Source organism: Heloderma suspectum, chromosome 12, assembly GCF_057233095.1.
Source record: "Heloderma suspectum isolate Gila_16-S chromosome 12, 16-S_ref, whole genome shotgun sequence".
Classification (NCBI taxonomy): domain Eukaryota; kingdom Metazoa; phylum Chordata; class Lepidosauria; order Squamata; family Helodermatidae; genus Heloderma; species Heloderma suspectum.
In genome coordinates this window covers 1,974,363-1,998,610 of record NC_139469.1, presented here as the reverse complement: position 1 = coordinate 1,998,610, position 24,248 = coordinate 1,974,363, and the positions used below count along the sequence as shown (strand labels likewise).

The window sequence follows — 24,248 nt, the reverse complement described above, 5'->3', positions numbered from 1 at the left end:
GGAAGAGCTTTTTCTCCCTCTCTCATAATAATACAACCTGGGCTTACTCGGTGAAATTCATTTTGGTAAAGAAAGAACTATTCACTGTAGGTTTCTTGTAGCAGAGATTTTGGCCCACTACAGCTGACTTCAACAGCTGTGTGAAAGGCTATCCTAATTTGCCAATTTCTTTTCTTTTCTTTTTTCTTTTCTTGCTTGCTTGCTTCCATCCATCCACATGAGTATAGAATAAGAACTATAAACAGCAGGGACAATTGATACAGTCTATATAAAAGTCAAAAGTATGCAAGATAAGAACAGCAATGACCATTCACAACAGCAGCCAGTAATTGACAATGGCACACATTCTTCCCTTTGCTAATTTAACACCTGTGATGGGAGAGAAAACCTTGGTCTTGATTGAGTCCTAAATGAGCTGTTTCAAACTAGCTGGTAAATTCTTAGTTCAGCAGTTTCCCCCCCAAAGGTTCTGTCTTGAAGTTGCTATTTGTTGGGAAAATTGTGACTTTACAGGTCTGGGAGATTGAAAAGTTCCCCCACTGGCTTCTGAACATTGGTATTGCTGTAAGATTAAGGAAGGGGAGGTGGACGGGAGAGTGCTAATAGAACCAGAAGAATTGTTGGGGACAGTACTTGCAAAGGAGGCCAGTTTCCATTTTTTAAGGGAAATTATGGGTAAATGGCACACAATGAGTAGGAAATAACTGGAAACATCTTTGGAAGGTGAGATCCATTTTGGCACAAGGGCAGACATTTTAGCCTCATGCTCTCCTGGCTAGGCTTGCTGCCATCCAGGTGTCTGTGAGTGAAGAGAGGCTGCAGTTTGAGTTGGGCTCAGAGAAGAGACATGGAGAGCAGAGTTTGGACTCCGTAAGCAACTTTGTGGTGCCGGCTGTCTCCCTGGAGATCTGACATGGGAGCAGAGGACTTTGGCCATCCGCTGGGGTTCTCAGCCTGTGTTTCCTTCTGTGCTCGACCTGGCTATATATAAATAGATGAAAATATTACAAAGGGCCTCCAGTGACTTCCTCCCACAGGAAACCAAACCTGGTTCAGCACTGTGCTCTTGGAACGTCGCACTGCTCAGAGATGTCAGGCAGCGTAATAGCAGTTACGATGTCAGATTTGCTATTTATTCCTTCATGCAGAGCGGGGTGGGCAACTCCAGGTGTTTCAGCCTACAACTTTGAGAGCCAGTGCGGTGTAGTGTTAGACTGAGGCTGGGGGGACCTGGGTTCAAATCCCCCCCTTGGCCATGAAGCTCACGGGGAGACTTTGGGCCAGTCACTGAATCTCAGCCTAACCTACCTCACAGGGTTGTTGTGAGGATAAAATGGACAGGAAGAGGAGGATCCTGTACGCTGCCTTGGAGGAAAAGGTGGGATGTAAATGTAACAAGTAATAATAAAATAAATGATACACTCCCATCAGCCCGAGCCAACACAGCCGAAGGGGAGGCACGATGGAAGGGTCACCTGGTGGGCTACAAGTTACCCACTCCTGGTGTAGAGATTGACCTGTTTGTCCCATGAAGGCAGCAGAAGGTAATTCCATATGAGCCTGCCTGCTTATTCAGGTGATCAGGGAGGGGCCTCTCGTGTTTCGCCGGCTGCTGCATTTAGTTGTAACTTTACCAGTAGTCCTGCCTTCCTTGGCCTCGGAATGCCCTCCTCGGAGAAGCTTGCTTTGCTTCCTCTTTCGCCATGGGGCACAAACCTTCCTTTTCACAAAGGCCTTTGGATTATAACAGCCATCTCTGGTCTGGCGCCCTCCAGAGGTGTCGGGCTACAGCCCCTGCCGCCATGCCCAACAGCTTTGCTGACTGGGGATAATGGGAACTCTAGTCCCAAGAAGGCTGGACAGTAACACGGATCAGCTCTGTTTTACTCCTTTCCTCTGAGAGTGTTTTTGAATGATGACATCCCTGTTGTTCTTGCTGAGGATGTCAGAGCCGTTGAGGTTTTGAATGGTTTCTGTTTTATTTGTGAGAACTCTTGTTCTCATGAACTACGTTACCTCTTGCTGTTTCTGGGTTGTTGCTGTTGCTTTATCTGTTCGCTAATGTTATTTCTTTGGTGTTTTTATCATTTGAATTGTTAGCCACCACAGACTTCTAAGGAAGGGTGGGATATAAACATTTTTTCAAAATAATAACAAACCAACACACACATGTTGGCAGCATATAATATTACTTCAGAACGGTGAGAGCACTTTCAGCGTAAATTCTGGGGCCTGGGTGAAAGGGTCAAAAAACCCTTGCCAAGCTGGGGAAGGGAGAGGAGGGCAGAGCAGTGGTACTGCACCAGCTTTGCCCTCAGAAGGACCCGGGTTCCGTCTCTGGCATGTCCGGGAAGTGCTACGAAAGGTCGGCTGTCTGAAACTCTGGGCTCTCCAACATGGAGCCTGTGAGCTCCAATGCGCCAATGGCCACCGCTCTTGGTGCATGCCAGGTTCCCTGTCCCTCCTGATCCATATTTTATTTTTTCTTAGGGTGCAATCCTATGCATGTTTAGACAGAGAAAAGGCCTGCAACTCCCAGCATTCCCCAGCCAGCATGGCTGGGGAATGCTGGGAGTTGTAGGCCTTTTCTCTGTCTAAACTTGCATAGGATTGTGCCCTTAAGCTTTTTTTTTTAGTTAATTTTTTAAAACTGGGAGTCTGCCTTCCTGGAAAGCACAGACTGCCCTCTGGTGCCATCTTTATTTGGGTTCAGAAGAGCCGTTTTAGGTTCCTGGGGAAGTTAGTTTTCTTTCAGTCTCACCAGTTTGGCTTCCGGGAAATGAGTGTTCTGTGACATGGCAAGGAGCCCTTGTGGTAACCATTTTGTGAGAGCACCCACGACACTTTTTCAGAATTCCAAAAATGCCCACTGACCCAAAAAGGTTGGACCCCTGCTCTGGAGAGCCACTGCCAGTCAGTGCAGTGGACACTATGGAGTTAGGTGGACCAAGAGTCTCTGACTCGGGTTATGGCTGTTTTGTGTGTTCTTACTGGATGGCAGCAGCTTTTTCATTCACGACCACCACTGTGCTGATGATGTCGCCTTTCATGCTGCGTGAACCGCAGTGTGCGTGGGGGAATCACTAACACAGGGCCACCTCATGGACCCCAGCGCGACGACATTTCAACCTCCCAGGATGCTCAGTCCGTTTTGTTTCATTTATTATATTTCTATACTGCTCCACAGAGAACACCCTGGAGAAGATGCTGGTGCCAGGGAAAGTGGAAGGCAAAAGGAAGAGGGGCCGACCGAGGGCAAGGAGGATGGATGATATTCTGGAGGTGACGGGCTCGACCTTGGGGGAGCTGGGGGTGGCGACGGCCGACAGGCAGCTCTGGCGTGGGCTGGTCCGTGAAGTCACGAAGTGCGACTGACCGAATAAACAACAAAGGGTATAGGGTGGTTCTGGCCCCACGGTGGTCCTTCTTGAACAAAGGAATGTCCAAGACAGATACCACGGCGAAACCGCTGAAGGGCAGTTCACCAAGAGATTGCTCTATTTCCTGGGGTTTGACTAAGGGTATTTTTAAAAAAATCACACATCACCACACACGTACGTTGATCAGCTCGCCATCGCAATGACACGCGTGACCACGCAACAATCGGTGCGAGTGCTCGGCGAAGCCTTGCGAATGGCAGCCGCGAAGCTGATCGTCGCCGTCTGCCCTTTTTGCGTTTCGACGATCTCCGACAACACGCTGCGCGCCCCCGCGCCCAGCGCGCGCATGCACGGATCTGCCCATCCGCGGGTAACACCGGGTGACGCGGGCAGCGCCTGCGGGCGCGCACGCCAAGGGGGCGCGCGCTGGCGGGGCACGCCGGGGCTGCAGGCCTGTCGCTGCCGGCCCGCCCAGGGCCGCGCCCGGCGGGTTCGCGTCCTTACGCGCCGCCAGCTCTTCGCGGCTCTGGGGCCTCCCGCCGGGAGCTGCGTCCCTCGCGCGGGCTCTTCTCCAAGCAAGAGCGCCGGCCGCAGACGCCGAGGCGAGGCGAGGCCAGGCCGGCGGAGCGCGGAGAGGCGAGAGGCGGCGCCGCCGCCCCGCGTCCGCGGGCGCCGATTGGCGGCGCTCGGCGGGGCCGCGTGACCGCCAGCCAACGGCGGGCCGCGCGGAGCTCAGCGGCGCAGTTTCGGGCGGGCGGCGAGAGCGCGGCGGACGGGCGCGGCGGGGCGCCGGGACCCGCCGGCAGGTGAGCGCCTGTGCGCCGCGGGGCGCCCGGCCCCGGCGCGGCGTGGCCCCGGCCGGCGCTCCGGGGCGCGGGGCGCGCGCGGGGCGGCCCCTCTTCGGGCCCTCGCCGCTGCCCGGGAGCCGGCGCGCCGGGCGGCCCGCGGGCGCGTGCTGGGGCGCGTGGGCTTCGGGGCGCCCCTGGCGGGGGCGGGCCGCCCCCCGCGCCAGCCTCGCCCGCGCGCGCCGCCTGGAGCGCCCTGCCCAGCAGCAGCGCGCGCGGGCGCCCCGGGCGCGAAGGCGGCTCCGGAGCCCCTGCCCGGCGGCGCGAGGCGGCTCGGGAGGAGCCGCGGGCGGCCTCGGCGCGGCCCGGGCGGGCGGCGAAGGTGGCCGTCGGGCCCCGGGGGCTCCCCTCCCGCTGCCGTGCGCCCCGATCGCCGTCCGGAGAAGCTTGGCGCGCAGGAGCTCGGCACCGGCCGCGACCTCCTCCGCGCCCGCGCCGGGAGGCGCCCGCAGGGTGGGCCCTGCGGGGAAGCGCGGGCCGGCTGGCGGGCGCCTGCATGCTGGTCGGTAGGGCGGCGGGGCAGCCGCTCGCGCGGTCGGCGCTTGTTGCACAACCGTGGCTGCCCCGCGGAAATGCTCGTGCGACTCGAGCGCCAGGGCGCATAGTGAAACCGTGACGAAATCAGGCTTGGGCTGAAGCTCGCAGCTCCAGTCGCGCAGCCGGTGGCAGTCTGCGCCCTCGAGAGGGGCTGGACTACAGCACCCATCACCCGCCATCTGGACAGCCAGTGGGCATACCGGCTGAGGATGGTGGGTGTTGTAGTCCAGCCCATCTCAAGGGTGCCAGATTGGGGAAGGCTGAAGCAGCATCGCATCCCAAACATTAGAAAATAACTACTTTGGAGAGCAGCATGGAGGGGTTTAGAGAAGTTGCAGGTCCTTACTGGAGTGCAGAAGCAAGTAGAACTCCTTGTTCTCTCCCTTTTGCATCCTCTCAGCTCTGGTGGCTGCCCACCACAACTTCCAGGTCGTCTATGACTCACTGGTTCTTGTTTTGTGATGTCTGTGATCAGCTGTTCTACTTAGAGGAAGGAAGCCAGTGACTCCTGGCCCCTTGGGGCAGTCAGATGCTCTTGCTCGCTACAGCTTTTTACCCTGACAGCAAATCAGACTCCAGTGGAAGGGCTTAGTAGAGTTGTTGGGAATCTATGGCCCTTTTCTGGCATTTAGTAATGGGTGTTTTGGGAGCAGGGGCAGGGGGACTTTGTTCTTAAATATAGGTAACTGGAAATCCCATGGAAATCACTTCCCAGGCCAATAATCAAGGGGCCAGTCATATTCGCTTGCAATATTTTATTTATTTAATAAATTAATGTCCTGCCTTTCCTCCAGATGAGCCCAGTGGTCCTCCCCACATTTTATCCTCACAACAATCTTTTGAGGTAGATTAGGGTGAGCTCCATGATCACCCAGAGAGCATCATGGCCAAGTGAGGGTCTGAGCCTGGGTCTTCCGATCCCTAGTCTAACCACTACCCCACACTGCCACCAAACTGATTAAGTATATGCTTCCGTTGGAGTAAATTCCAGGGTGCGATATACTGTAGGACTACAGCTCCCATATGCCTCGTTGTCAATGTGTGCAACAGAGGGAGGCCCTCCTAGAGCCACTTCATCAGATACATGAGATGTTATCCTGAGTTACAGGTATTGGGGGGCAGGTTGGAAACGGGGAGGTCAGAGGAAAGGAGATGCAGGAAGTACAGATGGCACCGTTCGCAATGAGTTGTTGTGGACAATGCAGACATTCTGATATTATGTACCCTAATTAGCACGAGGTGTGAGATAGAGCATAATATGCCATAATAAATGTGTTAGCCTTTAAGGTGCCACAAGACTGTGGGGACAGACACACAGGTTTTCCTCTGCCCCGTTTTACCCTTGCAACAGGCTGGGCTGAGACACAGTCACTGGCCCTGGGATACCCAGCGACTCCCGTGGCTGAGTGGGCATTTGGACCCAGCTCCTAATAGGTGGGCCATTGTAAGCCAGCCCCAGCGCATTATATGTTCCTTCCTTCTGCAGGAGGGGTCTGAGCCTCAGCTAATGAAGTTACAGAGGGCATTTGTGATTGGGCTTGGGGAGATCCATGCCTCTGCTTTTGAAGGCCACCATCCCCAGGCCTCCTGGCTCCTCAGGCACTGTTGACGATGGGCGGTTAATAACCAAGGCCAGGGATGAGCTCAGCCCCACCTCTCTTTGCCCTGTTTGGGAGACTGTAGTTCTGCCTCGCACTTGCCGGCCTCGCTCGCATTCCACAGGGTTGGTGTCATGTCATGCCTGGCCTCTTCTAATTCCCAGCCTCTCCAAGATCCTTCCATGCACTTTCGGTGTGTGGCATCATTTGCTGTCCAAGTAACTTCTGAGTTGTTCTTCCTTCCTTCTCCTTTTAATTCAGCAGCTTGAAACGCAGATAAGATTAAAGCAAAATGAAACAAGAAGCTGTTAATTTAGTTTAGCTTCTCGCTTCTCAGGGCAGCCTTAAGTGTGTTCTATCAGAAGTAAGTCTCGTTGAGTTCAGCAGGACCTACTCTCTAGTAACTGTGTTTAGGATTGCAGCTGAAAGCTCAGTAATTACTATTTTTATTTTATGTATTAAATGTGTATTTTCCCTCTCCAGAATCATTCAAGGCAGCTTACCAAAAATTGACTTAAAAATAAACCTCACAATAAATAGCAGTGTAAAGCAATCCAGAAACTAAGAACAACATTTAAGAGGGAGAAAAAATCCAGTTAGCGGCAGGTTAAAAAAAGCAATGTCAGGAAAATTCCAGTTAAGTGTACTTTTTAAGTGTTAAGTTTGTACTCCCCCGCCCACCCAAGTTTGGGTCTAAAAATGTAGCCTGCTGTTATGTTATTAATGCACCAAATAAACCTGGAATAGTCTGGGGATAAAAGCTTCTGGCCTGGTTTGAGGCAGGGCATCTGCAGGAACAAGAAGGTCCGAACATACAACACCGATTCTGGCTTGCTTGCAGTGGCTGCCTGCATGTTTCCGAGCCCCATTCAAGGTGCTGGTTTTGACCTATAAAGCCTTACATGGCTCAGGTCCACAATACCTGATGAAGCGCCTCTTCTGGCATGAACGTACCTGTACACTGTGCTCAGCATCTTAAGGCCCTCCTCCAGGTACCTCCTCCGAGGGAGGCTTGGAAGGTGGGAACAATGGAGAGAGCCTTCTCAGTGGTGGCCCCCTGATTGTGGAATGATCTCCCCAGCAAGGCCTGCCTATCACCAACATTGTTATCTTTTCAGCTCCAGGTTAAAACTTTACTCTCAGGCATTTGGCAGCATATGATAAGGTTTTTAATTCAGGTCCTGGGTTCCTTGTTGTTGATTGTTAAAATTCTTTAGATTTACATGTGTGTGTTTGTGTGCTGTCTGTTTAAATGTTTTTATGTAAATGTTTTTTATATTATGTACAATATTGTATTTTTAAGGTTTTTAATTTTTGTCAACCGCTCAGAGGGCTTTTGGCTATTGGGCAGTATAGAAACGTAATAAATGAAACAAAAAAAAAACAGTAAACCACCATTAAAAAGAACGACACTACTAACATCGGTTCTAAAAGGCCGAGTTAAAAAGATGCCTGGGGACCAATCGTAACTCCAGAGGGCAAGCATGCCACACTCTGGGAGTGGGGCAAGAGAACGCCCTTGCATGCCAGGGTCTGCAAGTAGCGATATCCTCAGAGGGGCCCTCCTGCAGATCCTAATAACCAGACAAACCCACAGGGAGACAAGAGGTCCCTTAGGCAGCCAGCCCTAAGCCTTCTAGGGCTTTAAAGGCTGAAACCAATTTCTTGAGTTGAGCCAAAGCACCAATTTACAAGAAGATTCAACAGGCCATTAACGGGTAAAGAAAGCAGACTCATTTGTATTCTCCTCTCCTGCCCTGACCCCTTGTAGGAAAGGATGCTAGTGGGTTGCTAGAGCGCTTCAACGATGAATGATGACCCTGAAGCAAAGCCCTTTGGCTCAGTGGAAGAAGAAAGGAATTACTGGAAGGAGCTGGCTGCTAAATATAAACACTGGTAAAAACACATGGATTTCTTTCTGGGATCTGGGCCCCTGCAAGCCCCTTCTGGAAACTGAGTAGCGCTCTTCAAGAACGGGCTGCAAATGTGCAACAGCATCCCAGGACAAGGGAGTATAAGGGGCGCGCGGCGAGGGGCAGGTTATATAGCGTTTTCCATGAGTGAGGGTGCCCAGCCTTTGGAAGCCCTTGCACATGTCTTGACCCGGCAGCACCTTGAAAAAAACTCCTGTGCTCATCACCAGGCTAGGACTGGGAAAATTGGGGTGAGTTCCTGGCAGAGCACCCTTCAGGACTGTGTCCGGCTCTCGTGAGTTACAAGTCGTGCTGGGCTGGCATAAGTGTTCACTTTGGCTGTTGGTTGTGCTGCAGATCCTTCCTCGGTTAAAGGCAGGGATGCCGTCATGCAACCACAGGGCACCAGACGGTTGTAGGAAAGCAAACCCCTTGAAATGCCAGCACGTGGGGCCAGTAGGTGGTATGCATGTGCCAGGTATGTGCAGGTGCTGACTTCAGCATAGTTGGGGTTTTAGAACCAAGGACATTTCAGCTGCTTCGGGACACTGAATTGTTTCTCGGGGTTGGTTGTGAGCTGCTACTGGAGCTGAGGTGGCAACACTTCGGAAGCTGCCTTATGCTGAGTCAGACCCTTGGTCCGTCCAGCCCAGTACTGTCAACACTGACTGGCTGCTGAAAATTTGGTCCCGTTTAACTTCAGCGGCTCTCCAGGGCTTTGGGCAGGACTAGCCCTACCTGGAGATGCCGAGGATCGAACCAGGGACCTTCTGCATGCCAAGCAGGGGCTCTGCCACAGAGCCACGGCCCTTCCCGTGCATTGAGTGGCCAGAGACAAGTGCCACGGTTTCAGCTGCATGTTTAGATATGTCTGTCTATCTGTGTGGTTAAAACTCGGGCTTTTATGTTCTATTGTCTTTACGGCTGATGGCTAAAATAATACAACAGAACTAGTATTATCTGTACGGCAGGAAAACGCGCGCACGAAAGAGAGCGCATGCACTATATGTGGCATTGGCCCTAGAATTCTGCTCCACCTCATCTTTTAATTTAAAATGTGGACAAGTTTCTTGCCCTTTTGACTGAGGATACATGTTTGAAAGTGGTTTGGATCACGCCAAATGGTGCAGTAGGGTTGGCAAAGGTCAGAGATGGAGCTCCTTTCCCCCACAAAATGGTTAGCTAAACCAGAATGCATGAGCCAAAATACATTGCGCGCACGTCCTGAATTTGCATGACATCTTCAGGTTGCGGAATCCAGCTTTTTCTTGGCACAGAATCTGGATTACAGACTTTTTAATCTCCCATCTTGGGGAGAACTCTCTAGCCCCGTTCTGAGGTCCTCCTGGGCTGTCTAGGGTTGAGATTTAAATGACGCTGATTGAACGCTGCCTGTCTTTGCCCTCCAGTGCCGAGAGTGCCCAGGAGGAGCTGCGTGAGTTTCAGGAAGGGAGCCGGGAATATGAAGCGGAGCTGGAGATGCAGCTGCAGCAGATGGAGTCCCGGAACAGAGACCTCCTGTCAGAGACCAGCAGGCTGCGGGTGGAGTTCGAGTCGGTGAAGGTGACAAAGAGCTGAATGGAGCTTCCCGCTTCAGATGCAGCATGCCACTGGATGCCCCTTGCTGCTGGCCAAACAACTGGAGGGGGGCTATTGCCGTCCTGCCCTGCTGGGGGGCTCCCTGGAGCCACCTGGTTGGCCTCTGTTGGAAACGGGATGTTGGTTTAGATCAGAGGTGAGCAAGTTGTAGGCCTCAACTTCTGGAGGGCCACAAGTTGCCCACCGCTGGACTAGATGGACCCTGGATGGGGTCCAGTGGGGGCCCAGGGGCAGGTTCTTACGTTCTTGCAGGGGGAGCACGGAGTCAATTGCCCAATGGGTAATAGACATGCTTGAGAACGGCATGTGGGGGTGGGCGGTGAGCGCACATGCCCACACAGAGATGCTTGTGCATGTGTGCGCGCGCACTCCCGCTCCTCCCCCCGTGCCCCGCTCACCTCGGCATGTGGGGGAAATTAAACCTTGTCTCCTTGCATGCTGAGATTGCGCCTCCTCCCGGCCTGATTCTGGAGGGAAAGGGGGTGCCTGGGGATGGCTCCAGGCACCCGCCTTCCCTGCAGAATTGGGCTTTGGCGGAGGCATTGGGGGGCAGGGTTGAGGAGGCAGGATGCTTGCGGGGGGCCACACAGGCAGCCTCTGAGGGCTGCGCGTGGCTTGCAAGCCACGTGCTGCCCACCCTGGCTTAACAGAGCCTCCATACCTAACGGGAGGTTGCCTCTGAAGTACCAGCAGTACGTCACAGGAAGGCTGTTGCTCCCTTGTTCTGCTTGTGGGCTTCCCCTTGGCGCATCTGGTGTGGGAAGCCAGGTGAGGGACCCGCTTTCCAGCAGAACTGCCCTTTGTGCTCTCGGGAGACCCCCTTTTCCTTGGAGGGGCTGCGATGGCCTGGGCCTGCTGCCTGCCTCAGCGGGGGACCCAACCTCTGCGGCTTCTCACAGTCCTGGAGTTCAGGGTGTGACCTGGGGGGGGGCGTCTGGGCAGTCCACCCCCCTGCTGGCCAGAACCAGAGGAAGGAGCTCTCCGTGGGGGCGGGGCATCGCTCACAAGCGGCTCATTCATTCGCCCCCTCGGGCAAGGCAGGGGCACGCGGCGGACAGAGGCACAATTGATGCTCTGTGCAGCTGCCTGTTCATTTCAGTGGGGAGGAGGGCAGGGCCGGGCTGGGCCACAGGGTTGAGACCGGAGTTCGGGCCGGGGTCGGCTGTTCAGGGGGTGTGGACAGGCTGCAGTGGCATGCCAGCGCCCCCGATTCCTGTGCAGGGGAGGCTGCTGGGGCCACCCAGTGTGCATCGCGCCCCCCATCCAGCTGCGGAGTTCATGACCTCCCCAGAGGGAGGGAGCTGGTGCTCACTGCGCTTTGGAGTGCAGCTTTGCGCTCGCTCCTGCCCCCCCGCGTGTCCCTGACTCAGGGGCTGTGGAGATAATGAAGGGGTGCTGGGGGCACATTTGGGGAGGGCAGGAGGAGCCCCCTCCCCGCCGGAGTCTTCCCTGGCTCCCTGTAGGTGCCGGCTGCTGCGTGGTGCCCCGATGTTGCGAACCCAGCACTCCGGGCCGCCGGAGGCCCCCTGCCGGACCAGGCCAAGGGTCCTCCTAGCCCAGGATTCTGCCCCCACAGAGGCCAGCCAGAGGCCCTGGGGGAAGCCCACACGCAGGACCTGAGCACGAGCGCCCCCCTGCTTGCCTCCCCAGCTCCTGGCATGCCGCTGACAGTGGAGCTGGCAGAGAGCCACCAGGGCTCGTAGCTGCTGCTGGCTGTCCTCCACGGGGAGGGTGGGGGCACCCCAAGGAGCCCGTCCCGCGACGCCATTTTGCACAGCCCAAGCTGCCGTGGACCCCGGCAGCTGCGATCAGGAGCCGTGGCGGATCAGACCCAAGCGCGGTCTCGCCCAGCATCCGTCTCATTCAGCAGCTGGCTTCCCACAGGTGCCAAGCCGATGACAGCCAGAAGCCCGGAAGCAGGGGTGAGAGCCACAGTGCTCCATGCCGTTTCCCTCTGAGGATGCCAGCCGGGCTCCCCCAGGGGTGCAGGACTCCCATGGCCCCCAGCCAGCTCTGGGAGCTGTAGCCCGACGCACCAGGAAGGGACCGTGCTGGGGAGGCTGCAGCATGTGAGGCAAATACTGCGCCTGCAGCTGGAGAATCCAGCGAGCTCCGGGGCTGCCAGCTGCTGACAGGCCTCCCCTTCCTGGTCCTCGGCCTCCGTGGGCTTGTTTAGTCCCCTTTCGAAGCCACAGCTGCCACCGCTGGTCCATCCAGCCCAGTGCTGTCAACACTGCCTGGCAGCAGCAGCTCTCCGGGGTTTTAGGCAGGAGATTTATCAGAGGCGGCGGGCGTCTGCACACCCACTGCTGGGGGGCATGGGCAGGAGACGGCTGCCACGCTCGTGCCCTGCCTGTGGGCTCCTGGTCGACAGCTGGCTGGCCACTGTGGGGGCAGAAGGCAGACTAGATGGGCCCTCGGTCTGATCCAGCATCAGGGCTGCTCTGACGTTCTTCTGACCTTCCACTTGCCAGACGGGCTCTGCCACTGAGCTGTGGCCCTCCCGAGGGTCTCTGTCGGACAGAGGCTGAGAAAGCCGTTGCGTCACGGCCCCCGATTCCCCACTGGCGCACGTGTGGGAGCAGAGCCCTCCGCCCGTTGAGCAGCGGTGCTGCGGTGAGGCTGATGCTTCGGCTCCGGTTTTGTCTCGTTTAGGAGAAGCTCACGGCCCAGCACTCCGAGGGCTACCAGCAGATCTCTGCCCTGGAGGAAGAGCTGGGCCAGACGAGGGCCATCAAGGACCAGCTGCAAAAGTACATCCGGGAGCTTGAGCAATCCAACGACGACCTGGAAAGGGCAAAGAGGTACCAGCCGAGCCGGAGTGGGGCTCCCCCCTCTGCTGTGGCGGGAATGGCTCTGGACGTGCCAGGTGGCTTCCCCTGTAGCCCCAGCCGCAGCATTCCCGTCCATGTGAGACCGTGTTTGGATCCCACCTGTTTTTACCCCAGGGAGCTCAAGGTGGCCTGCGGTGGGGTTATTCACGGTTTGGGGCCACATTATCTAAAGGACCGCCATTTCCTTTCTTTCATTTCTGTACCCCCAAATAGCCAAAGATCTCTGGGTGGTTTACAAAGTTGTTGCCATATCTTCCAGCCCATGCCCTGAGCTCATTTTCTGAGGCTCTGCTCCGGCTGCCTTCACATACTGACGTTCAGTGGTCGGCTACTCGTGAGCAGGCCTTTTCTGTGGTGACCCCCAAATTGTGGAAGTCCTCCCGGCTCCTACTTGGTTGACTTTTCAGTGTCAAGCAAAGACCTTTTTATTCTCCCAGGCCTTTAAAAAGAAGTTTTAACTGCTGCTGCTTTTATTTTTACTGTTATGTTTAATACTGCATTGTAAAATCCTCTTTTTCCATGTTTTTGCTGCTAGGATATTTGTCCTCTGATTTAAAATTATTTTAAGTAATTGTTGCCACTTCTAAAACTTCTACAATCCTTTTAATGTGTTTTATCATTGGTTTTATTGTATATTATTATGTATGTTGCCCTGAGGCATAAGGCAACTTATAACTTTCATCATCCTCACCATCATCCCCTTTTACGCTTCACAACAGTCCTTTGAGCTCTCAGACTGAGAGCTGGTGGCTTGCCACATGGTAAACCTTCACAGCTGGATGGGAGTTTGAGCCCAGGTCTTCCTAAACCAACCCTGTCACATTTTTAGGTTGCCAGTTAGCTAATTCTGACCTCGTCCTCTTCACAGAGCCACGATAATGTCTTTGGAAGACTTTGAGCAGCGTCTGAACCAGGCCATTGAAAGAAATGCGTTCCTAGAGAGCGAGCTGGACGAAAAGGAGAATCTCTTGGAATCAGTGCAGCGACTGAAAGATGAAGCCAGAGGTTAGCTTATGGTTTTGTTTGTTTGTTTGCGTAAGGCCTCCTTTCCCTACCCCCAGCTGAAGGGGCTCCCAGAGTGGCTTACATGTAGTCTGTAAGAGCAAGACAGTTTCTCCCCACTTGCTTACAGTCTAAAAAAGACACCAACAGCGTGGGAAGAGGGGTAGAAAGCAAACTCAGACACCAGTTCTTAAAGTTAAATAGTTGTTCTTCTCATGACCAGCTGGAAGCCATTCAGGGCAAGGCAAGAGCCCTCTGGAGCTGGTCTTCCAGCAGAGCTGAGGGGACGGCCCTGTTTCCTCTGCTGCTGCCAGATGAAAGTGTGGTGGACTTCCAGTTGTTCTCTTTGCCTGTAAACATTTCCAACTTGTGCTGGAGCGGTGTTGGGACGCCTGCATTCTGCTATTAAGGAGCAATTTAAATCATTGTTCTTGCAGCACAAGGGTTCTTTAACTAAGAAGGGTTCGTCGTGACTAAAGGTGCAAGAGACAAAAGCATATTGCACAGAGAATCGCGTGGAATGTGTTGTCTCCTTCCAGATCAACAGTTGATGAACGATGCTGCTTTACGCTCCAACATTCACTCTTGGGATTGCAGAACATCCTTGCCCTCATGGACACAGTAGAGTTCTGAATTCCCAGTTCCTGGGGAAGTTGGCAGTTTCAGGAATACTTAAAAACAGGAAGCAATCAGGGATTTCCCCCCCCCCCCCCCAAGAGATTGATTCCTTAGAGGGAGCAATCCTATGGCCACTGGTCAGCGGCTAGACGGCCATGGGATATGTGGACTTCTGGGAACCAACCTTCCCCCCATCCTGCGCTGCCTCGCAGGCAGCTCGGAACGGCTCCGAGGAGCGCGGAGTGGCGAAAACAGGGTATTCTGAGACGGGGAAGGCAGAAATGCCGGCATGACACATCCAACATGTCATCCGGCAGCTGCCTCCCCCGCTCCACCTTCCCACGGCTAGACAGCCAAAATCAGCCATCTAGCCGCAAATGCAGGGCGGCTGAAGCACTGAGGGGACGATCCTCTCCGTGCTTCTGCCCTGCTTTGGATAGGTGGTCGCCTCCAAGTTCAGAGGCAGCTGCCTGTCCCCATAGGATTGTGCCCTAAAGCAGCCTTCCCCAACCTGGGGGGGAAATGGGAGCTGTAGTCCAACATATTTGGAGAGATCCAGATTGAGGAGGTCTGCTCTAAAGGAAAGAAGTGGGGTTGTTCGTTTAACTAAAGCGCGCACCAGAGCAGACCAAAGGGAAGAAATATCTCTCCCAATTGATGCTTGGATGTAACAGCTCTGTGCGGTTCAGAGTGGCTTATGGGTGTCCACCTTTTTATTTGTTTGCTTGCTTGCTTGTTGTATTTCTACACCATCTTTCTGAAGCCACCCAAGGCCGTTTATAAAACATTCAGAAAATAAAAAACAAATCAAATAAAAACATAGTAAAACATTAAAAACAGTCTTTAAAAACATAACAACAATTTAGGATGCTAGCCTATGCATGTTTAGACAGCAAAAAGTCCAGCAACTCTGTTGTAGGACGTTTTGCTGTCTAAACACGCGTAGGATTGCACCCTTAAAAAGCTAATTTGAAAGGATGTGTCTGTGACCCCCTTCCAAACGCAGAGCGTGTGTGGTCCAGTTGCAACTCCAAAGGGAGCGTAGCCCAGAGTTTGGGAGAAACCGAGGGAAAGTCCTTTGCTGCGTGCCCAGCAAGTGGGCGTCTGCAAGCAAGGGTGAGTTCACGAGGGTGTCTCCTGCTGATCTTAATGACTGTGCAGGTTCATAGCAGGATAGGCGGTTCCCCAGATAGCCAGCCCCTTCGCTGTTCGGAGCTCTAAAGGTTAAAGCCTTTGAATGGATCTCGGAAAACACCTGGCAGCCGGTGCAGCTCTTTCAGGACTGGGATGGAGAGTGTTGACCCAGCTGAGCCAAGTGCTCTCCTTGCATAGAGGGAAGGGAAGCGGTAGCTGTCGCTGTCCCGCGTGCTCCTGTCTCCTTCTAGATCTGCGTCAAGAGCTGGCTGTGCAGCAGAAGCAGGAGAAGCCCAAGGCCTCGGTAGAATGTTCACTGCAATCGGAGCGAATGGATACCGCTGTACAGGCCACATTATCTGGACCTTCGACTCCTGTAGCCCATCGGGGGCCAGGCGCTGGGATAAGTACCCCAGGAACGTTCAGAAGAGGTGAGAGGATAATTCCTCCCCTCCTTGGGGTTCCTTTTAGTTCTCTTAGTTAGAGCACCTTAATAGCAGCATTGTGTGAAGCAACAGCTCCCCTTTGTGGGCAGGTAAAGTAGTAGCCATGCAGTGTGCTTCAGTATACTTTAATGTGGCTTAAATAAAGGTAATGAACTAGGAATTCAGCCAGGATGTAAATGGTGGCTGCAGAGACTGTAGGATGGAAAAGAAGCCAAAATGAAGTGTTGCTTGGGCATGGACCTTAGACTGTTACTGTCCTGGGACTTTTCAAACTGTTAACCTCTTCTTAAAAGGAAGTTCCAGATGTGTGAGAGTTGGCAAGAAGAGAATGGCTTCTGACACTTGGCACATTCTCAAACCTATCCCTGTAGCTCTGAGGGCTAGTATCTTGCTGCTTTAACAGCAGTGCAGAGAAAAAATATTGAAAACTGCTATCCATAGAGTGCTGAATTCTGCACTCTGTACCCATTTCTCTGCTTATGGGCTACACATAGCACTCACTGTGAATTTGCACCATGTAAATGGAGCACCCTTTTCTAAAGGTTTTGAGGATGGCTACAGCGCAACCCCCCTCACACCAGCTGCACGGATATCGGCACTCAACATTGTGGGAGACCTCCTCCGGAAAGTTGGGGTGAGTTACCAGTGCTCAGCTCGGGGCCGTGGGGAATGAGGGTGGTGAAAACTGTTGGATGCAGGGCTTGTTAAGGAATTGCCCGGAAGGGGCAGGAATGGTGTTGGAATCTCCCCCTCTGCAGAGCCCTGGTCAGCAGCTTGACTTGCCAGAGGGCTCCTTGGAGAGGAGGTGGCAGGACAAGGTAGCATCTCCCACCACCAGAACAGTCCCTTTTCAGCAGGGAGCATGTTATTCTGGCATCATAACACCTTTGCAGGGCCCCTCTTTATTTCCAGGCACACTTCTGTGCTATCAGGGCTCTAGATGGCCTGGAACCCAGGAGTCCTGTTCTGTGTCAGCCCCACCTATCTGAGGTTTGACGAGTGGGTATGAGAGACAGGGCCTTCCTGGTTGTGGCCCCGTTACTGCAGAGTGCCCTCTCCAAGAAAGCCTGCCTGGCCCCGTCGCTGTTCACCAAGTTACCTGAATGATCATCTCCTTCCATATGTACCTGCCCAGACCCTACGGTCATCTTTAGAGGCCGTTCTCCAGGTGCCCCTACCAGATGAGGTGGCTGCTAAGGAGATGCCCACTTCACTGGTGGCACCCCAGTTGTGGAACTCCCTCCCCAGAGAGGCTCGGCTGGGGCCTGCATTGTGGTCTTTCCAGTGCCAGGTGAAGACCTTTGTATTTTCCTGGGCTGCTTTTGCCTTTCATTTATTATTTTTTTAAAGCATTTTTTTAGATCCTTGCATTGCTGCTGGCTTTCATCTTGGTTTTTACTTTGGTTTTAATTCCGCTTTAATCTTAGGGTTTCCGTAATCTATTTTCCTATATTACTGAATTTTCTGATTTTAAGTTTTGTTCTGTGAATGGCCCAGAGAGTTTCAGGTAATGGGTGGTATAGAAATGTGGCAAGTTCGCATGTTGCCACACGATGCCGGCCTTGCTTTGGGGAAAAAGCTTTAAGCGACGGCTGGCAGCCAGTGCTGCTGCGCATGCGCTTTTCGAGTGCTGCAGCTCAGGGCTGGAGCCTCTGCTTTACAGGCCGAAGGTTCAGTCCCTGTCAGCATCTCCAGTTAACAGGATCAGGTTGCAGCTGGTGGGAATATGACTCTGCCTGGAGCCCTGGAGAGCCGCTGATGATTAGGGAAGACACTGCTGGACTAGATGTACAAATAATCTCACCTGGCGTAAGGCAGCTGTCCGTGATGGGGGCAGAAGACATTCCTCGAGGGTCTGGCTTGGCTTGAGGGCTGCCAGTGGCTGACTGCTCCTGCAGATGTGACTTGGCTCATGTTGGGCCGGACAGGGCTTTGTCCTCCAAGGAGCTGTTAATTCGGGTGAAAGGCCTTTGACTGCAGCGGCTCTTTGACACACCCTCATTCTCAGCCAGTTCCGTATTGAAAACAGGACCACTGCGGGACTGTATTCGAGGCCTTATCATTGCTTCCTCAACCACATTTCCCACAATATTGAGGAAGGGGCTGATAGGAGGGAATGAGGAGATAACAGGGCCCAATCCAGGGGGGAGTTCTTGCGCAGCTTCCCCTGTTCATTTTAGCGCAGGAGAGCACCCTACTGGATTGGGTCAACAGATCTGAATCTACAGCTTTTTGGGTGCTGAGTGCTGAGGCGCTGCTTGCAGGCGGGGGTGGGTGGGTGGGTGGGGTGGCGATGGCAGGATTGTCTTTCCAGACAAGTTTCTGCTTTTGCATTCAGCACAGGCAGACAAGAGTCCCTGGGTGGTAGCGCTGGAAACAGACTAGCCATTCGGACGTGTAAGACGCCTGCCCTGCAATCCGCTTCAGAGCTCGCGTGGGAGGTTTAAGGGCCGAGTTAACTGACCCTTGTCGCATGGCGTTCTGTATTGACAGAAATGTTGCCTTTGCTCCTAGGCTCTGGAATCCAAGCTGGCCTCTTGTCGAAACTTTGTGTATGACCAGGCTCCGTACCGAAGCACCTTAACCACGCCAGTCTGTTTGGGCAGAGAAGCCTTTGAGAGGCGGCTGAGCAGCCCCTATGTTCCCCAAGGGTGAGTCTTCGGATCAGTCTTATTCAGAGGGATGACTGCCAAGGTCAGCACACTTTGTCCAGCCACCATTGTGGTGTGGAGTACAGGTGGATTCCTATTGTTAATACTATCTTCAAGTGAGACCTGTAACAAAATTTTGCAGTATATCCTCACTTCCTAGCAGGAGTTCTCCTGTTCAGGGTGTCCAGCCACCTGTGCCCTCTTCCAGGATATTGTAAGGCAGCCTTCTTCAACCTGGTGCTATCCAGCTGCGTTGGACTACAGCTCCCAGCATGCAGCAGCCAGCCATGCTGGGAGCTGTAGTCCAACACAGCTGGAGCGTACCGAGTTGGAGAAGGCCGAGTTGGACGTATGATGTGTGCAGCTTGTAGTGTAGTAGTTCAAAACAGAGAGAGTATCAGTAAGATTTTTCAAAATATACTTCTGTCCTGTTTTTTTCACATAATTCATGTCTTTCCCTCTCTTTTTTTTTTACTACAAGCCTCATCATTCCCAGCCAGCATGGCCATTGGAGAGCTCTTGTTGAAACACTAGAGCTGAGCCAAAGCCCTATTCAGCAATGTGCTTCTGCAGCATACTCGTCTCACACAGACACAGGTTCCTCCCCCGCCCCACAACGCATTCATCATTCTGTGCCCACCGAACACACTCAGTCATCATTGGGCTATTTGCGGGGTCGTTTGGTGTCTTGGTCCCATAGTCTCTCCCCCCCCCTCGCTAATTTTTCCCCACTTCAGTATACCATGGCGCTCCCTGAGCATGCTGAGACCTCCTCCTTGTTTCTCAGCAGCCCTGTTTTCGCTAAGGTCCCGTTGGCACTCACCAGCTGAGTTTGGTATTGGAGGGAGTGGTAGATCTGTCCTCCGTGAATTTGTCTACTCCCCTTTTAAAGCCATCTAAACAAGTGGCCATTCCCACCTCTTATAGCCTGTCTTGCCCGTCTTCAGTTTACTAGCCATCAGTTTCATCCTCTCTGCCCTCACATGGCGTTCTGCCTGCCCCGGAGCCTTGTTTTCAGCGTTCTGATTTCTCCATGACAGAAGTGCTTGAACCCCTCAAGAAGAAAAATTCTGGCACCTCGCTAAAGTGTAACTAAGGAGAGAAAAGGGGCGGCAGATGCTTGGCAGCCCCATCTTGAAATCCAGGAAGGCGGAAGAGCAAAGACCAAATGTATACTCTTATGCTGGACAGAAACACAGAGGGACAGCCAGAATTGAGAAGCAGGGCAGAGATGGATGGTGGGCAAAATGAACACCCCAGGCCTTCTCACTGGAAGTGCAACTAAAATCCATCCCTGCTTGATCAGCCACCTCCATCAAAACAATGAACCTATACTTTATGAATTCCTGTTTTATTTAATTAATGACATTTCTATACCCTCAATAGCCAAAGCTCTCTGGGAGATTCGCAGCAATTAAAATCACAAAATGCATTTACTGCTTCCTGTTGTCATGGCTGCTTCCTGTTTACTGCCTCCTGCTTCCTGTTGTCGTAACGCTTCATCCAGGGCTAGGAAACCTGCTGCCCTCCAGCTGTCTTGGACTACAGCCCCTGACCACTGGTTAGGCTGGCTGGGGTTTATGGGAGTTGCAGTCCAAAACCTCTGGAGCGCATTAGGTTGCCTTCCCAGGTCTAAGCTGCTTCTGTGTGCCTACAGTAATGCCTTTCCCCCCTGTTCCTACAGGATGGTTAAGCGTCTGGAGCTCGGGACGCGGCCATCACACCTCACAGGACCGGGAGGCCTTCCCCCGCAAGGGGTAGTCCAGATGCTTCTCTGAGGGACAACGAGGCCACGGTGTTCTCCTCCATGCAGAAGCTTGTTTCTTTGTCAGTTGTTAATGGAATACTAACGCCCAGTTCTGGCCCCTTCGCCTGGGGCAGAGGGAGGGAGGTGGGAGGAGAGACTCAGACACAGACATTCAGCCAGCAACTGCAAGCCCCGGGTTTGGAGAGACACGGCTTCCCACAATGAGGAAAACTCAACTCCTTACATCTGCCCCAGTGGCTGTTGTGGCACACGAGACCAGCCACAGACTTCCTGATAGACGTCGGTGTCTGAGCCATCCTTGGGGTAGAAGGCAGCGCGGTGGGGTCACGATTCTAGCGGCAAAGTCTAGTTGGTGGAGCAAGCAGCTGCTTGAAGATTGCTGAAGAGCGAGGAATCGCACCTTCTGTGGATGGAAACACCCGGTCCTCCTATGCCATGAACTTGCGTTTACTTGCCGGCACCTGGCCAGCCGAGGTTCCTCCTAGAGGGTTGTCCTCTCCGCTAGTAGCCGAGCAGCCTTGCCCCCCGAGTGCCTTCCGCTGAGCGCATTCTGCTGCTGGGGCCAGCACACGCCGGCTCTCGTTCTTCTGCTGCTGGTTCGAGAGTGGCGTTCTAAACCCTAAAGGAAACTTCTGTGAAGCCTTTAAAAGTGAGGATGTCTGGTATTATTATTACTGTTTTTAACACGGACAGAAATTCTTAATCTAATGCAACAATGTGGCAGTTTCCCTGGTTTGGGTTTTACTTTTAATAAGGTTAGAGGTTTTAATGTTTTGGTTGTGAAAGGCCATTCTCAGCTGTGTTTGTAAGAAACAGCAGTTTCCATTGCATAAATGGAAGACCTCTGTCTTACAGCCTTTCTAGATGTCAGGATTGCCTCTTCCCAAGCTGCATTGAAGTGGCACGCTTGTTTAACTGTGCCTGTATGGGACTGATTCCTCCTGGATTGTGTCCCACTGTTTCTTTACATCATGGAAGAAGTTGCTGTTGTCCAGTTTAGGTCTTGGGAAGGTCAAAAGTAGCTGATGTCTCTCTACTAAAGGAACCCCTCAATGCAATAAACAACTAATTTCTTTTGCCGGTTGTTGTTCAGCCTACACCTTTTCAGTAGCCTTGGTGTGTGTTCCAGAGTAAAGATGACAACTTATCTTTACCTGGGGATCCCAGGTTCTGCATTTGAAATATGCACTTGTTGGTGGTAGAATTTTACATTTGGACATTTCTTTGGAGCTGGGAATCACGTGACCCTCAATGGAGGGTGCAGTACTTACATGGATAACGCAGCATTTTGTGCCTGCTGAGGGGGAAACTGGGTGCCAGTGCTACCATTAGCTCCTTTTTGTCTGTTCCATCTGTGTATCCAGGTCTCTGTAGCAGCCTTCCCCAGTTTGGTGCCTTCCAGAGATAACTGGCTGGGGCATGCTGGGAGTTGTAGTCCAACACATCTGGAGAGCACCAAGTTGGGGATGGCTACCCTATAGCAATTAAATTCACCTGCCACCTGGAGCCTCTTACATTTCCTGGAAACTCTTTTTGGGTGGGGGGAGGGAGGGGTGCTGTTCCTTGCATTTTATGGTTTAGGAGCGAGCAGTGAAGTGGCCAAGCTTGCCAATGAGACCAAATTATTTAGAGTGGTCAAGTGTGAGGAGCTCCAAAAGGATCTCTCCAAACTGGGAGAATGGGCATCCAGAGGGCAAATGCTGTTCAAATGTAAGCGAGTGTAAGATGATGCTCGTTGGGGCAAAAAAAATCCCACCTTCAAGTATAGCCTGATGGGATCTGAGCTAGCAGTGATGGACCAAGAAATACATCTTGGGGTTGTGGTGGACAGCTCAGTGAAAATATTGACTCAGTGTGCGGCTGCTGTAAAAAAGGCAAACTCCATTTTGGTGTAACTAGAAAAGGAATTAAGAAGAAAACAGCCAAGATCATACTGCCCTTATACAAATCTCTGCTGCAGCCACACTTAGAATACTGTGTCCAATTCTGGTCACCTCCCTAAAAAAAGATATTGTAGAGCTGGAAAAAGTGCAGATGGGCAACTAAAATGATCAAGGGGCTGGAGCATCTTCCCTATGAGAGAAGGTTACAACAGCTGGGATTGTTTAGCTTGGAAAAAAAGGTAAGGGGAGACATGATTAGAGGTCTATAAAATTGTGCATGGTTTGGAGAAAGTGGACAGGGAGACATTCTTCTTCTCTCATGATACTAGAACCCAGTGAAGTCATCCCATGAAGCTGATTGCTGGGAGATTCAGGACAGATAGAAGGAAGGGCTTCTTCACACAGCACAGAGTTAAACTATGGAATTTGCCACCTCAGGATGTAGCGATGGCCACCAATTTGGATGGCTTGAAAAGGGGGTTGGACAAATTCCCAGAGGAGAAGGCTATCAATGGCTACTAGTCCTGATGGCTATGTGCTACCTCCAGTATCAGAGGCAGTGTGCCTCGGTACACCAGTTGCTGGGGAACATGGGCAAGAGGGTGCTGTTGCACTCATGTCCTGCTTGTGGTTTCTAGTTGGGCAGAAACCATAGGCAGCTGGTTGGCCATGTATGAACAGAATGTTGCACTAGATGGACCTTTGGTCTGTCTCAGCAGGGCTCCTCTGTCATTCTTAGTGCTAAATCAGCAGGCCTGCTCACAATGTACTTCTATTCTGATTGGAATAGGAGTACATTGTGAGGGTAATCTCTCCCTGTGTTGGAGACATCTTGGAATCTGGTATGAAATCTGGCTTGAAGCAAGCCTCTAGTCCTCTGTGTAGGTAGACGAAAGCTGGAACTGCTCAAAGCTGGGAAACAAAGCAGATCCATACTTGCCCTTCTCTCTGCACACATCATGCTAACAAGACTCCACGGCATTGATTTTATAAACCTTTATTAGTGTGTGTTAAGCACAAAGTTCATCTAAAACAATAACAGCTGATTTATTATTCCCCCCCACCCCCAAAAAGGTGACTAGGAAAGGCACTTTGGTCTTGTGAATGGTGTGGGGGTGCAGTATCCAGAAAGGAGAAACTGAGTGGGAAGGAAAAACGAAGGGGCGGTGAGATCAGGGAGGAAGGCCGCCCCAGCCAAGTGGCCTGGGTCCTGCAGCTGGCGTGCACAGGGCCCCAGGCATCCGGCTTCGGTCACACCAGAGTGCTGCATTTTTCCCTCCGTGAAGTACAGTCGCTCTGAAATAACTCCTGGGAAAAAAGGAATTCCGCAACAGCGAAGGGTGTCAGTGTATACTCTGGAGTAAAAGGCAGCTGTGCGCTGATCAATGCCATGAGGTGGGGGTATATGGCTTTAGGATAAATAAAGCAGCATACAGTGCTACAATCACCCCCCCCCCCTTGTTATTATTATTTTGGCTGCAGCGTTTAAAATCGGCAAGCGTGCTTTTTCTTATTCACTGGCTTTTGTTCCGTTGAAATCGCCGTCGCGGGTGTCCACTTCCTCCTCGGAGCCTTCGGTGGCGTTCTCAATCATGCGCCTGCCACCACCGCCACCCCCTGATCGGCGCGAGGGGGCGAAGGAGGTGGGCTCGTTCCCACGCCTGCAGTAAAGAGAGAAACAAGAAGTGAGGCTCCAGCAGCAGCTCCTCTCCAGGTTCCCTTTGAAGGAGGGAAAGGTGGAAGCTTCAGGCAGGAGTAGAGTTGAGGGTCTGGAGTTTACAAGCCAGATCCACCCCTTAGGCCTGCCTTCCTCCTGTGGGACAGGGATTCCGGGCATCTTCGCAAAGGATTAAAAAGCACCATTCTTTGTGCTAACAGAACTGGCACTTGAATGGCAAGTCCTGGATTGCCTGTTCACCTCTTTGTCACACTTTCAGACGAGTGGCTGCAGCCTCCCGGGGTGGAGCGAAGAACAAATGGCGCCCCACTGGACTGGACCATAAGGCCCGGCGTCCTGCTTCTCATGGTAGTGAGCTACAT

At 52.8% G+C, this 24,248-nt stretch overlaps 2 protein-coding genes across 13 annotated transcripts in view; one reads left to right on the top strand and one right to left on the bottom strand.

Annotated features, from left to right (window-relative positions):
• Window positions 1-4,122: 4,122 nt before the first annotated feature.
• On the top strand, window positions 4,123-23,660 carry NDE1 (nudE neurodevelopment protein 1). Of its 10 annotated transcripts, XM_084818081.1 has the most exons (10): window positions 4,123-4,186; window positions 8,132-8,256; window positions 8,631-8,751; window positions 9,683-9,836; window positions 12,528-12,676; window positions 13,575-13,711; window positions 15,712-15,891; window positions 16,449-16,540; window positions 18,421-18,557; window positions 20,242-23,660. In XM_084818081.1, exons 3-10 carry the CDS (start codon window positions 8,711-8,713, stop codon window positions 20,333-20,335), a joined length of 984 nt encoding a protein of 327 aa, XP_084674207.1. In that variant the 5' UTR covers window positions 4,123-4,186; window positions 8,132-8,256; window positions 8,631-8,710; the 3' UTR covers window positions 20,336-23,660. The 10 variants fall into 10 exon arrangements, with proteins under 10 accessions (XP_084674207.1, XP_084674204.1, XP_084674210.1 ...); XM_084818078.1 differs by lacking the exon at window positions 8,631-8,751 and having other exon boundaries at window positions 20,242-23,650; XM_084818084.1 differs by lacking the exon at window positions 8,631-8,751 and having other exon boundaries at window positions 9,683-10,008; window positions 20,242-23,650.
• MYH11 (myosin heavy chain 11) overlaps window positions 23,493-24,248 on the bottom strand; it is an 87,657-nt gene continuing 86,901 nt past the window's right edge. For all 3 annotated transcript variants that reach the window (XM_084818073.1, XM_084818071.1, XM_084818074.1), the window contains one exon: window positions 23,493-23,869. In XM_084818073.1, coding sequence (XP_084674199.1) covers window positions 23,719-23,869 — 151 coding nt within the window. In that variant the 3' untranslated portion in view covers window positions 23,493-23,718. The remainder of the gene's footprint in view (window positions 23,870-24,248) is intronic.